A 14,702-nucleotide genomic window follows, 5' to 3' on the forward strand; every position below is an offset into this window, starting at 1 on the left:
CATTGATATTTTCATGGAGTTTGTTGTTCACTATTAGGTATTGCTCTACTTTCCACTGTCATTTCATACTTACTCTTACAGCAAGAGATTGGTTGTAATAGACGCCATAAATTAAATTAATGTAGATATAATGTTCCATCCTTTTAAAACCACTAGACTATATGTATTTGAAACCACAAAATTTCTTTAAAAGACATGGGAATCTGGCACTATAGATGTTCTGAATAGCAGTGGACAATAGGAAATCTCTAATTAAACATGAACAAAATATTAATTGCACAAACACAACCAAATAGATTGTTATATATCTCTCTCTCTCTCTATATATATATCTATAGATATATATATCTATATATAGATATATCTATATATAGATATAGATATATCTATAGATAGATATATCTATATATAGATATATCTATCTATAGATATATCTATCTATAGATATATCTATATCTATATATAGATATATATATATATATATATATCTATATCTATAGATATATATATATAAATGTGTTTGTGTGTGTTTGTGTGTGTTATTTTCTAATTGGAAATCAATTGGACATGTTTTTCTTCTAAAGTGCATTGACTGAATGTGTAGTCTAGTAAGTACATGTTGCTGGTATCAGATTTATTTGAATGTCTTCAGTTTACAAATCACAAGCTAGACTGATCTTTAAACTGGAAGTACTGTTTAGAGTTTGCTATTTGGTGGAGAAATGTGTTGTTCTTACTTAAGGGAGAGGGAGTAGTCGTTTTTGCTGGTCTCGCTGTTTCTAACCAGGTAGCTGGCCTCCTTGCACATCCTGAGCAGAGACTCTGCATCTGTTCGGCTGATGGCTCCGTGGTACCAACTGGATCCAACAGCAGGGAAGAAGGATGAACAAAAATATGGCAAGGTTAAAAAAAACTGCAATAAAGACAAAAACAAACAAACAAAAATCACACTCACAACTGGCTTTCCAGAGGCATCGTGGGGTCAATACGTTCCCCGAGAGAGGAGCTGCTGTGGTCCAGTGAAGTCATTTTGGTGTTGACCAAACAGCCACTGGAATGTCGCTGCAGTGGGCGAGTTTTCCCATCCTTGGTGGGTGACATTCGAGACTTTTCCACTCCATCAAACTGAACTACAATGAAAAAAGTATTTTGTAAGAAAAGGTTTATGTAGCTTAAATATATAATAAAAATTTAAAAAATGTATAGGAGACATGGGCCAAGGATTGGTACAAAGACCTAACAAAGTTTTAAAATGCTAGGGAATGAAATTTTCTCTTATATTGTTCCTGAAATTCATTAAAGAAGCTACAAGTAGTGTGCTTTTTGAGAAGCCAACTGCAGGCTTGTAACCTAAACAGATAGCACAACACATTGAGCATCTAAAATTAGCTTGTTTAACTGGTCTTAATATATAACAGCAAAGAGGGTACAACATTCTATGCAATAAGCTTTTAAAAACAATAAATTCATTTTGAGTGTTTAACTCCATATTTCTACATCAATACATCAAAATCATAATGTAAACATAGCAATAACAGAAAATAACAAAATTAAAGCTGTACTTATCCATATGTCATGTTTTGTAGTAGCATCTGAAATACATTTTTCAGTTGCTTTTCTGTTTTAAATAAAAGTGTGTTTTAAATTTTTGCTTAAAGCGTTTGAGTAAACCACTTCATATTTACTCAAGGTTATCATACCATGAATGTCTCATACTGGCCCATGCCCGCTGCCTCTACTCCAGCTAGAAGTCAAGTTAAGGTCATTTATGTGCAGTAGGTATTTGTGAGGCTTACGACATCATGTATTTGTCAAACTACACCAGTGTAAATCTGTGAGAACAAAAACCATGGTTGTGCTATCGCAAACACACACCCACACATCCACGTTGTGTAAGTCATCCAACAGAAGGACATGTACACACTATGGAAGACACATAAATCAGTCTGCGCACACATTCCAATGAGAGAGAGAGAAAGAGAGAGAGAAAAAAACACATACAAACTTCCTTCAAAACATTCAAACAACTCCATGTGTCCATGAATACCTCTATGCCTAATACAGTATTTGTGAGCAGTTGCTGCTTTAGTAGATGTAAATGTGCAAACAAGCAAATCTGAAGAGTTCATATGAGTAAACAGCAATACACACATGCAAGTTCCACAAGTTAAATATTAAACTGGCTTTTCAAACTCCCACGGTCAGCTCCAGGCATGAAGCGCTCCCCTGGCTAGGCCACAGGGAACTGTTTGATGGCAGATGGGGGCTTGAGGTGACCTGCTCTCATTACATCACTGCCAGAGTATATACCGGGTGTTTTCTCAGCCAAATCAACTCATGGAAGAGAGAAAGGCATGCAGGTTTGTTCACTGAAGCGGACGGAAGAAAAAATAACATTTACAGATAGAAAAAAAAAAGAAGATACGGCTGAAGGTTCCCTGAAACACTGGGCACCAAAGGCTGAAGTGGTGATCATGAGAGGTGGTCAAGCTGTGTCTGTGTGTGGGAGGGATTCAGCTGCTTTTCCCCGGTCATCCATCACTATAATTGATGTCAAAACACCCTAAGGTTTGGGGAAACTAAACTGTTTGCAGCCACTGACACGCTTCCCAAGCAATAAGAGAAAGGAGGCTTCTAGCATCAGACACACAACCGGCGTCAGGTGGGGACTGTTGGCACAAGGCACTCAGGCTGAGGCTGAAGGCACTCAGGTTTGGATGGAGATGGTTAATGTAGTGAAAACTTGACAATGTCTGATTTTGTTGCTCTTAGTCACTCATGGTCAGTCTTGCATTTTGTGTTTTCATTATCCTGTCGGAACATAGCGCTGACGTTCAGACAGACAAGCGGTGAGATCTTAACAGCACATCGATGGAGACAGCCCTACATCAGTCTAGACTCTACAGTCCACTTAGAGAGGATTGGCTTGCATGGCAGTTTGTGGGTCGGTCCAACTCTAAGGTCTACACTGACCTAAAGGGATGGCAATAAAAAAAAATTAATAATCAGACATTGTATCATTTTTAGCAAGCCTAGGAGGATTGGTCAGGATTACGGTTAAAAAGTGACACATTATGTAAAGAAAAAGTGAAAATTAGACACTTAAAAGCAGTTTTCATTGTTATTCAGAATTTACACATCTATTTAATTCTGTTTTAAATAGGTTATGAACAAGTTGACATAAATATACATTTTCTTTATTATTGCTGTTATTTACAGCAATAATAAATATTACTACTGTCACTACTGTCTTGTCAGGCTGCTGAGGAAGACAGCTGTTACCTCACGTTCAACCACCAGGGGCCCCCCTTGACCTCCACACTCAACCCCAGACTGAACTCGTTGGCCTTAAGCTCACTGATGCATCTCCCCAAACATAAACTCATGGAAATGATTATTCCAAATGACTGATTGTTATCTTGGCCTCTGCACTTCTGTTCGTTACAGGGCTACATCTGAGTCTTACAACAAGAGCCAAATTGTACCACTGCATGACAGCTGGGTAAATTGTGGGTCTAACCTCGGACCCATGGAGGAGTATGAGCTGCAGCTCCAATTTTCTCCAGTCTGATGCTTCAACTGCAGGCAGTCAAATGATGGCCCCTGTTGCATCTAAGTAAATACGAAAAGATTTTGAAGTTATCCCCTTCCTTCATACAGCCCGGGCTGACTGCTTGAAAACATAAAGAAAGTTAGATGAGAATGCAGTTTATGTGTTCGGGTGAGAAATAGCGTTTCCATGGAAACTGACCGAGGGGACACAGGAGATGCATGTTTGCTCCACTCAGCCCCTGTCAGTGCTGACAGATCACAACATGAAGATGCAGCCAATTGCTCTCACTCCTTCGCTTTCAATTTTGTTCTTCCTGTTTGCATATGTCCGGTACTACCTCTTCCTCTGCTGCTTCCCGTCACCCTCCCTTTTGATCTCTGCATCTAACACCCTCTGGCAAACACTCGGAAACTCTTGCCCTGTTTGCTCCTAACACTTGCTTGTGACAGAAAGAGGAAAATGGACTGTAAAAAAGGAGCTCTTACTCTTTTATCTTCAGAGTGTTGGTCTAAAGAGAGGAAATGAAAACCATTATAGGCTAGTAAAGTTCAGTGAACTAGTAAAGTTCACTGAACTTTACTAGTTCAGTGAAGATGAATATGGTTATCTCGGTATTATGACATAGTCCATCTCTGCATTGCAACTCTGATTAACCTCAATTCTTCACATTTCCTCTGTTCTACAAACACTATGCTACTTCTTACCAAATTGTAACAGTTTCCTTTTGACCTTGGTTAAACTTTGGTCTTTTACTCCAGTTGTATTAAAGGCTTGATCTCTTTGGAATTTGTCCAATCAACCTTACCTGTCAGCACTGAATCCCCTCTGGAAGTATGAGCCTACATACTTCCAGAAGAAAGCGTTATTCTGAAGGGACTCTAAACGAAACAAAAGCGATCATTATATTTGCTCAAGTGTGAATGGACTCGTGTCTGCTTCTTTTGCCAGCCATCTCACCTAGGGCAGCTTCAGACGATTGAAGAATTATGTTTTGAGGTCGAATACAAGCAGGAGCGAGGGAGACCAACTCCCTTTTCTTTCTCTGGAGAGCAACGTCCGAGACATGGCCGACAGGAGACTGACAGGGGGATTGGCTCACCGGTGAACAAAAGCCCTCGGAGGCAGCCTTAAGAGCGGGGCAGCGGGGGTGCATGAAGACATGCACACCCCGGCTCGCATGCACACGCGTCATCCCATAAACACACTAAGACATATAGTGAAATGTGTTAGGGTATCTGGGATTGTTATCAGACCTGCTGCTTGTAAAGTGCAGCAAATGGAATCTGTGTATCAGATTGAGCTGTCAGTTAGATGGTGACTGATGGCTGGAAGGCCTGTCCCCTTCAAACACGCATCTCCCTTCAGAGAATCCCACGAAGAAACACGAACCCAAACACACAAAAACACATATACACAATGCAGAGGGGATTGGTGAGGAGCAACAAATTGATTTATTTGGACACAAACATAAATGTCAAAAGGCTATTTCAGTGATGGAATCTGCACAGCAATATTACCCAACAGAGCAAAACAAAGCTCAGCACAATAGAATTTTTTCCACAAGAACAATGAGAATGTGTCCCACAGCAGGACTCCCCAGCTAAAACAGACTAGATACAGAAGTGAAGAGCCTTGCAAAAGGAGTCAAACTTCTTGAACCGCTCTACATTTTATTACTTTCCAACAAAATTGGTATTTTATGTCATAGGCCCACATGAAATGGTGCAGAATTTTGAGAACAAAAAATGAAACATGGTTTTCTAAAAAAAAAAAAAAAAAATCTCTAAAGTTGCAAAGTTACCTTTGTAACTAGAGAAATTACAAAGGTCAACAGGTCATGCGAGAAACTCTGTTGAGAGAACAACTACTAGTCTCCAAGAACGTGAGTTCCATGGAAGAATGAAGCAAAAAGAAAGTCACTGTAGAAAGAAAGCTATTAATAATCTTGTAGGCAGTTTTCCACAAGCCATATATAAGCGACACATTAAACATAAAGAAGGATATGTTCTAATTAGATCAGACCAAAATATAACACTTTAAACCACATGATGCTGTGGAGATTCTTTTCATCAGCAAGCCAGGAAAGTTGGTCAGAGTTGCTGGAAAAATTGATGGAACAACACAGATGGCAATCCTGGAAGAAAAACTCTTGCAACAGGCTGCAAGAGTTCTGAAAAGAAATAAGGGCAAAAACTTCTCTATATTAGAGCTGCACAATATGATATAAACATCACAGTAACTGCAATTGTGTCACAATCAGAAAGGACTTACTTATTGGATGCAATATTTCATTTCATTATATATTCCAAATATCAGGCATTTGTTGAAGAATTAAAAATCTGAAAAATGCACGGTCGTTACAAGCCATATCTCCATAACAGTTTTATGAATTTTCCAGGCATTGTGCTACTCAGCTTTAGAACATGCAAATCCTAAAGAGATATAGCCTATAAGATTTAAATAAGATCAGCAAATGGAGGCTCTGAAATCTGTCAAGAGTTGTTTTGTTTACAACTTATAATTATGTACCATGCTGTCAAGGTCTGTCACATAAAAACACAATAAAATACTTTGAAATTAATGGCAAAATGTGGCAAAATGTAGAAAAAAAAATCTAGTAATAGATACTTTTGCATAGCACTGTTACATGAAACTAGGAATTGATAATTTTGTTTGATAGCCAAATGAAAGATAAAGTAACACTGATTAGAGCTGATTCCAAGCAATGACACCTTATCCCCAGCTGCACACACTGCCGAGCAAATGTATCTAATTAAGCCAGCTAATTAATTCTCATTTGCTAATGATACTCCTATCAAAAAGGATGACTACTCTGAGGGGCGACATGTGTCACCTACTGCTTCATTGAAAGGTGAAAATTACGTTTTACAGACTGGATGTGTGGAATTTAATTCACAGGTCTGCAACTCATCGGAATTTTCCAGACGCAAAAAAGATTATCCAAATTTTTTTCATTTAGCAAGAAAGAATGTGAAAATAACCACTGTTTAATTTTATAATAATAAGGTAGTAGGTACTGAAAAAACTGACTAATTTGATAAAAGGTAATAATACAGTTCAAGAGCTCTGATCGATATGTTAAATCTGTGGTCAAAAAATCTATTCTTCTTTCCGGAAGGTTTCAAAAGAAAGCTCTAATTAAGTTTTCCCAGACAAAAGAACGAGTCTCTAAATTTCAAGCTAGTTTATACATTTTAAACAAAACCTGTGTATCTTTCAAATACTTTTAAAAAGACATCTAAGACAAAAGAAGCAAAGAAAGAGAAACTCTTCAAAGTGTGGATAATTATTTCATACAAAAACAAAGTAGACTAGCTCCTTTTTATACTCAAACAAGTATGTCCCAATTTATATGTAGATTTAATATCTGCTGTGGCAATCTGCATTTCAGTCTAGATAATGAGGCTGAACTGACAATGCTGACTTGTAATACATTGTTCTTCTGCTTATCTCAGTTAGAACAAAGTGATTATAAAATGGCATTTATAAATTTTGAAAGCATTTTACTCCTCATTCAGTTATGTGTCTGTCACTGACTGACTCAAACCATTGTCGTCAACCCTGTCCTCAAATAATCTTGCCTCAATTGTCTTTAGCTTATCTTCAATCTTCTTTTACCATCTAAAGCCCAGAGATAACAGCACTTGCTAAAAATCACCAAATCATCAACTTCCTTTTTCTTACTGAATTCCTCAGCATCCTCGTTCTCGTTGTCCCTACGACAACCTTTGAAACTAACAAACGTACCACTTGCCTCACCGGCTCGGCTCTTTCCCAGTTCAGATTATGTATGTCTAACAGACTATAGTTCATGACATCTCTGTTTAACGGTGTTCCCCAACATTTTTTGTTTGGTCCTCTCTTTTTGATAATGCCATATTGTCCCTATTGCTCACATCATTCGCTATCTTAAACTCTGCTTCCATTGATCTGCATCTCAATTAAATCCATGACCTTCACAGGCAAGTCTTTTTTTCACCGACCGCTTCAAAGACATACGAAGCTGACATACGAACATACTCTGGTTAAACTACAAAAATTTTGACATAAACAAGTTTGTGAAAATCTGCAACTAAACGTGATCTTAACTTCTGCCTTATTCACTTGACGTTTATGCTAACCCATTTCTCACATAACTACAACCTCGAAGTCATCTTCAGTAGCCACCTCATGGGCTACATCTCCAAAAGCACCTGCTTTCACCTCACCACTTTTCCTCCACCTTTTATGCTTATTTTCTTTTACTAACACATTGATCCATGCATTTATCACTTCCTGACCCAATCACTAGAACAGTACTTTCCATGTTTTGCCCATCAATCTCCTTAATAAACTCTGCTACAAACAGAACTCACCACATTTTCCTATCCAATCCTGCCTAAGTTAATATATCAAGTAGTATATTTACTGGCTTTCCATTCCTTAATTAATGTAAATTAAAATTCTCCTGCTAACCTTTAAAGCCCTCAATAACCAAAGCCTTTTAAAAAAATGAGTCAATAAATACACGACATCTGATGCTTCTGACAAAATTCTGCTCTGTTGGCATTATGTCTCCTACATGTGTTAAAAGAGGTAATTGATGCTCATCAACTGATGATGCTCCTGATTTACACAACATCCTTAATGCTCCATCCTGTCCCTGGTTCTGAGACTCCATACCCTCAAGTGAGGACATCCTAGCCCTACATTCAGGGACAAGCTCAGATAATAGGAAAACAAATTGTTCACTTCCTGACTGAGACTGAGACAGAGAACTAGGAACTTTGCATTAAAATATCAAAACACTTCTTTCAAAAATGCCTAATTTGTTTTTGGCTTCCATCTTTTGTTGTGTGTAAAGCAACTTAGAATTGGGTAAAGATCCTTATGAATAAACATGTCCTACTATTGTGAACACACAGAGAATCTTCACGTTATTTGAGCCTGTCCATAGAATTTAAGCAACTCTATGTTTAATGGATGTCTAATGTTCTGGTGTGGAAATTAAGATCTACCAGCACTCTAAGGTCAATGGAGCCTATTGTAAATATATTCACTACAGCAGTTGAAGCTTTCAATCCCCTGTGTTTCTGACACATGGACCTTTGACCTGAAAGATGTAGAGTGGGGCCACACTTTCTGGGATGGAGAGAGGATCACTTTACAGGACGGGATTCTAAAACTCCCTCACATCACTCGGGGAACTGGAGCGTTTCCCATGGATCTGTGGGCATAAATCAGCTCCTCGCCCTGTCCTCGCCTATAGCACACAGCGGTGTCCTTTTTCATGGCCCCACTCTGAGCTTTCCCACTCTGCTTGGGGAAAATCCCATTCCTGGCATTAGTTCAGAAACATATCCTTCTTTCCCCTGGATAATTAAAGCAGTTAAAGCCCCTGTGCAGGGGCTCCCAATATCAACTACTGCCTGTCTCTTAAAAATAGGTGACGTACTTGTCAACTGTGTCCATTATGATGATGAATAAGTCAACAACTAAAATTGCCGTGAAGGAGTCTGTTTTTATTTTTTACCTTTAGTCATCCACTTGTATAGAACAGCAGGTCAGGGGGACATCTGGGACGGTTATGAGTATGTTGACAAGAGGAAATGGGGGTCACAACGAAAGCCAATTACGCATGGAGACGGCAGTTCAGCACAATTAAAACTAATGAGACTTCATCTTAAAACCTGCCCAGCAGTTAGTGATTTTCTGCCACATGTAATCCAGATGGAAAAGTGCAATCATTACAGTGCTAATACCTAAAGCCAAATTATTCAGTGCATCTGAAACTCTTTCAGTAAGTCACCATTAGCAGGGAAATGTTACTCTCCCTCATTAACCTTTTTTTTTAAGTTACACATGCTTGACAATTTTTGTCATTTCTCCCCATAGTTCAGAAATTAAATAGAAGAATATTAAAGTTGTTCGTGGGGAGGCATTCCTAACAAACTGGTTCTAATGGTAATGCTTGTTTAGTACCAGTTCTTTGGGGTATTCCATAGCCAAGCTCTTGCAGCAGCAACATAAAAATTGTGCTTTCTCAACCCCCTGGAGCAGTAAAAAAAATAAATAAATAATAAAAAAAAATTGTGCTTTCTCAGGACCAACTAGGAACTGGGCCAGAGGAAAGAATCGCTTTCGCCTGGAACTCATGAAGACTACAAATCAAAATGTGAGAACCACTTTTAAAGTTGGTTTTCCATTGGTCTGCAAATTTCAACACAATAAAAAGTAGGAAACAACTGAGTTCAACATTAATAAAAATTTTGAATTAGCAGTGTAACAAACTCTGATCACTGTTCCTTTTCACTATTTACTTTAATACAACCTATCCCAAAGTTTGAAATTTCAGACTCAGTTTTTAAACATCACTGTCTTGGTATTATCAGGTAGAGTAAATAAATTATTGGGATTTGAATTTAACCCAGGTTCCAGTTTGGTCTACTTACAAAGCACCAATTCACATAAATGCAATATAAAGGAACTTTACGAGTGAAAAAGTCTAACTGATATCCAAAAACCAATCCAATACAAAATAAAAAAAGAGAATCAAATTCAATTGCATTTATTCAAAAAAAGTATCAGTCTGAGGAAGACGACCCAAATGATGAATGCTAAATTTTGCAGCAATCCCTCATCATGACCAAGCAAGTGACAAAAGTGGAAAGAAACAACTGCCTTTTAAACACTGCTAATTGCTCAGTGTAATTAAATTAAGATGACTGAATTTTGCTAAAAGAATGCAATTTGTGAAGTTAAATAGTGGGTCCTCACTCATATTGAGGATGAAACAGAGGTGTTTTACTGACACATTTATAGTGATGCAATGATGTGGTTCTGAGTTACTGCTATGGCTGAGGGAAATCAAATTTGATATTTGATTAAAAAAAACAACAACAAAAAAAAACAACACAATTTGATCTGTCAGCAGCCTGAGTAAAAAAAACCAAACAAATAAAAAAACAAATGAAAAATATATTATGTGCCACCTAATTACTTCCTAAACTAAATAAATGAGTGTACAGATGAATGGAATAATGGACACACAGAAGGCTGACGGTGAAGGCAATTAATGGGAAATGTGCTGGACACCAACACCCACCATGGTGGTGCTGGTCACAGCTCGTCGGTCCGGGCGACGGCTGAGCTGTCTGGGAAGGAGACTCGAGCTCCTCCGCCAGGGGAGGGCTGGTGTTGAGTTGGCCAACAGGAGGCGGCCATGGTAGGTCCTTGATCACTTTAATCTCTACTGCAAGTGTCGCCACAGGAGAAAGAGATGGAGGGGGGAAAAAGAGAACAGCAACAAAAGGTAAAGAAAGGGAAGTAATGATAGAAGAAAAGTGAGGAAAAAGAAAAAAGATACAAGAAGTAAGTTAGAAATACTGCAGACGAGCAGAAGGTGGAGGCGTGTGGAAGAGAACAGGTTTAAAGTATGATTAAAGAATCAGCAGCACCTGTGGACTAGAAAAGGTAAGAATGCAGCAGGACCGGAAAGAAAGTAAGATTAGATCTAGGTAAGAACAAATGATATTGTTACTCAGCTTGAAGACACAAAAATGGATCTTGGTGTCCTTCTGTTACATCCCAACTCAGAGAAATAACCAAACTGACTTTATGCTAGAGCCAACTTACTACTGAAAGGTTGGTATATAATGCCCACTCTTCATTCTCTAAATCTCCTGTTTTTTAAAAGATAATCCATGAGAGCCATTACGAATACCATTTTAGCATGAGCAGAGATAAAGTTAAAAATAGTCTTCAAGGTCTATTTTATAATGTAGGATAAAAGGCAGCTCAATATTCTAGAGAACATGCAATACAATGAATTTGGGTTAAAAGTGCAAGACACAGATGATAGCAGCAGACATTGTGTTATTATTCTGAATTTAGGCCTCCCTATTAAGATAAAGAGCAGTGTAGATAATATCTATCACTGTCAGGCACCACACACTAATCCATCCATGCACTGGGCACTACACAGGCTTTTGCCCCCAAGATAATGTATGCCTCATGTCTGGACAAAGCATTAGCAGGATAAATCGAGCACTCTCATGGTAGCCCATCTGTTTCCAACGTAAGGCCACTTGTTAAATGGCTGAAAATAAGGAATAAATGAGATGCTGGAGAAGATTTTTGTTTTCTTTCATCAAAGGATGTCTGTGTCAGAAGGTAAGACTAATAAATACACACATATTCCAGTAGCAAATTCTTTGCTCCTGGTTGGGTTATTTAATCTATTACACAGTTTCCTCTCTTAACATGTATTTTTTTGGTGGCTTTCAACATGAGAAGATAAAGTATATTTTATAAAAGATCAAATATTGCCATTGATACTCCATTTTGGAAGCATGAGTTTATCAAAATAAAGGGTGGGATGTAAAAATCAGTGTTGCGCAGTACAGAGAAAAAGTTACTTTTAACTGTGTCACTTTTTTATGTATATATTTAAAGAAACTCACAATATGGGACACATTTAGTAATCTGAGTGCCACTAATCAAATACTTAAAAGTTGTATTAATCACAAACTAGTTCACACTTTTGTCGGTCCAACAGCTCATGATGCAGAAATGTTATTAGGCCAATTGTTGCCGTTTGAGTAGCACTAATCTTGTAGCAGTGGAGCACTGGGTGTTTTATCTGTGGTCTAAAAGTTGCAACACTCAAGTTGTGAAAATCTTTAGCGTATCCAAAACTACATTGTAATCTTTCTTACTAAGGGTTCAAATTGTGTATTCTGTTAGTGTTAAATGTGAAGGAAGGTGATGCTGGAGGGTGAGCTAAAGCTGTATATTTTACGCCATAAAAACAAAGTCTATTAAGCAACTCCCCACATTACACCATTCATCCAACCATCCCTTCTTTGGACCATCTCCCAGAGTCAAATGTAAAAGAATTAAAGTATTTTCAATAAATTAGGAAGGTGTGAGATGGCACCCTGGCTAGAGGTCTAATCCCATTGTTCCAATACTGCTGGTCTGTCATTAGTGTTCAAAATAAATTAGCAAAGTAAACAAGAACAAATTAACTGAGATGTAGAGGTAATAATAATTCTTCTTGAAGAAGTGCAGTAAAAAACTCTTAGTAAAAACTGAAGTAAAAAAGAGAGAGCCAAGAAGGATGGTTGCTGCTTTTTCTGCCTTCAGTTTACGTTTGATGTTACATCGATGACTGAGCATTGACAACAGATCCAACACAAAATGTTACAGTTTCAAGTTGTAAAACCAGTGTGATTTGTTAACTGATATGCTCAATGACCAGGCTAACAACTATTAGAAATAAAAACTATTACTACAACTCTGCTTTTAGACATATTTACAAAAATGTGATATAGTATCAAGTGTGTTTTTGTGTGAACGATTTCATTCTTTAACCAATACTGTATTGGTTAGTATTATTGCTCCTTTTTATTTTTTCATCAAATAACATCAAACTAAATAAGTTCCAAGTACTTTGGCTTTAAAATGACAAGATATAGGTACCTGGTATCTACAAAGGTGGTGCTTCTAAAAAAAAAAAAAAATAGAGAACCCCTGGTGTAAAAACAATGTGAAAGATCAATGTGACAGATTTACTGTACATCACTTGTGTTCAAGTAGACCTTACTGTCTACCTGAACATTTAATATGATTTGGTACACTGGTTGGTTTTCAGTACAAGCACAAACATGATGTTATAGATTTGTGTGTTTTCTACTCTGCAAGAAAATGCACCAGTATGGTTATCCTGAATATTATAATGAAAAGCAATATCTACAAGCTGATATTGCAGGGGAGGGGGAAAACTGGAGAATATTCAATCTGACAAGCAATTAAATAGCTATGCTGGTGGTGTCGTGGGGAAAATCTACCAATAGGTTGCTGGAGGAAAAGATCTTTTGCTGTCTATACTGGTGGGAAATGTATGGGGTGGTGGTGCAATGGCAGCAGAAGGTCAGAAACTCCATACCTAATAAGACTTTCTCTATTTTGTGGTGAAGTAGGGGACTCTCTTGCTATGAGATTAAAAGCCCAATTCTCATTTCACATTGCAGATTAGCGTGTAATTGTTTGGGGAGCCGAAAGCTGCCTGAACTCTGCAGCCTCACTGTGGGGATGAGGAGATGCTGTGGGCGAAAGTAGCTAAGACTCGATTGTTTGCACAGCTGAATAATTGCATTTAGTACTATGAAAATTAATGAAATTGATTTAATGCAATTTTTTCCATTTAAATAAAAATCAGATCGACTCACCTTTTATATATTATGTAGTATTGAAGGTCTCAAGGCCTTCACTTGTTGTACATGTATTACTGCAGCGTTCACAAGGACATAATTGCTTTCTTCCTGCTCTTCCATCATGGACAGAATTGTGGTGTGCAACACTAATAAATGCCTTGTCAACAAATTTTCACACCTGAGCTGTGGATCTCTGCAGCTCCTGAACCTCTTGGCTGCTTAATGCTCTCCTTGGCAAATTTAATATGTTCCATACTCTCTTTTATTTTTAGATGATGGACTGAATTGAACTATTGGATATATGTTCCTTGGGAAACCTCACACAAACACTGACTCTAGTAATTGGGTAATTTCTGAAGGCAAAGATTTGTAGTGAAGTATCCAAAACACACTTTTCAGGTTTTTATTTGTAAGAAAAACAAAACAAACATGCATTACTTTCCGCGTCACAATTCCACATTGAGTTTGTCTATAACATAAAATACCCCCAAAAACAGTCTTCAGCTTGTGGGTATAATACGACACAATGCAACAAAACACAAGAGTCATAAACAGCTTTCTCTTTGTGAGGAATTTTAGGTACTACTTGGGTAGCACAACTCATTAATGCTGTCTGGGCACATCTTTAGAACTACCCTTACGGAGTTTGGAGGGTTTTTACCGTCAGTTTTCCTCTGTAAAATACGAATAAATAATAAAAATTAAAATGAGTGCCTCCAAAAGTGGCATAAAAGCTTTGTGTCTGCCTAGCCATCTAATCTGGTTGCATTGTGATCGATATGCCTCGTTCTCATCTACATAATCCCCGATCCACATTAGTAAATAACTCTTTCTATAGACAAAAGGGCCAAAGCAGATTATTGATTCTGAATCAACAAAGCACCTGTCATTCAAACTGAAAGCACAAAATTGGCAGCACATGAAATATTCGC

At 37.8% G+C, this 14,702-nt stretch overlaps 1 protein-coding gene across 4 annotated transcripts in view; it reads right to left on the minus strand.

Moving 5' to 3' along the window:
* The window catches only part of shf (Src homology 2 domain containing F), a 104,093-nt gene that overhangs the window by 10,053 nt on the left and 79,338 nt on the right, over window positions 1–14,702 (minus strand). For 2 of the 4 annotated variants that reach the window (XM_032560326.1, XM_032560327.1), the window contains 2 exons: window positions 956–1,130; window positions 738–857 (listed from right to left, as the gene is read on the minus strand). In XM_032560326.1, coding sequence (XP_032416217.1) covers window positions 738–857; window positions 956–1,130 — 295 coding nt within the window. Of the gene's footprint in view, window positions 1–737; window positions 858–955; window positions 1,131–10,658; window positions 10,806–14,702 lie in introns of all 4 variants that reach the window. The other 2 variants (XM_032560325.1, XM_032560324.1) reach the window with 2 other exon arrangements.

This window comes from Xiphophorus hellerii, chromosome 4 (assembly GCF_003331165.1).
Source record: "Xiphophorus hellerii strain 12219 chromosome 4, Xiphophorus_hellerii-4.1, whole genome shotgun sequence".
Classification (NCBI taxonomy): domain Eukaryota; kingdom Metazoa; phylum Chordata; class Actinopteri; order Cyprinodontiformes; family Poeciliidae; genus Xiphophorus; species Xiphophorus hellerii.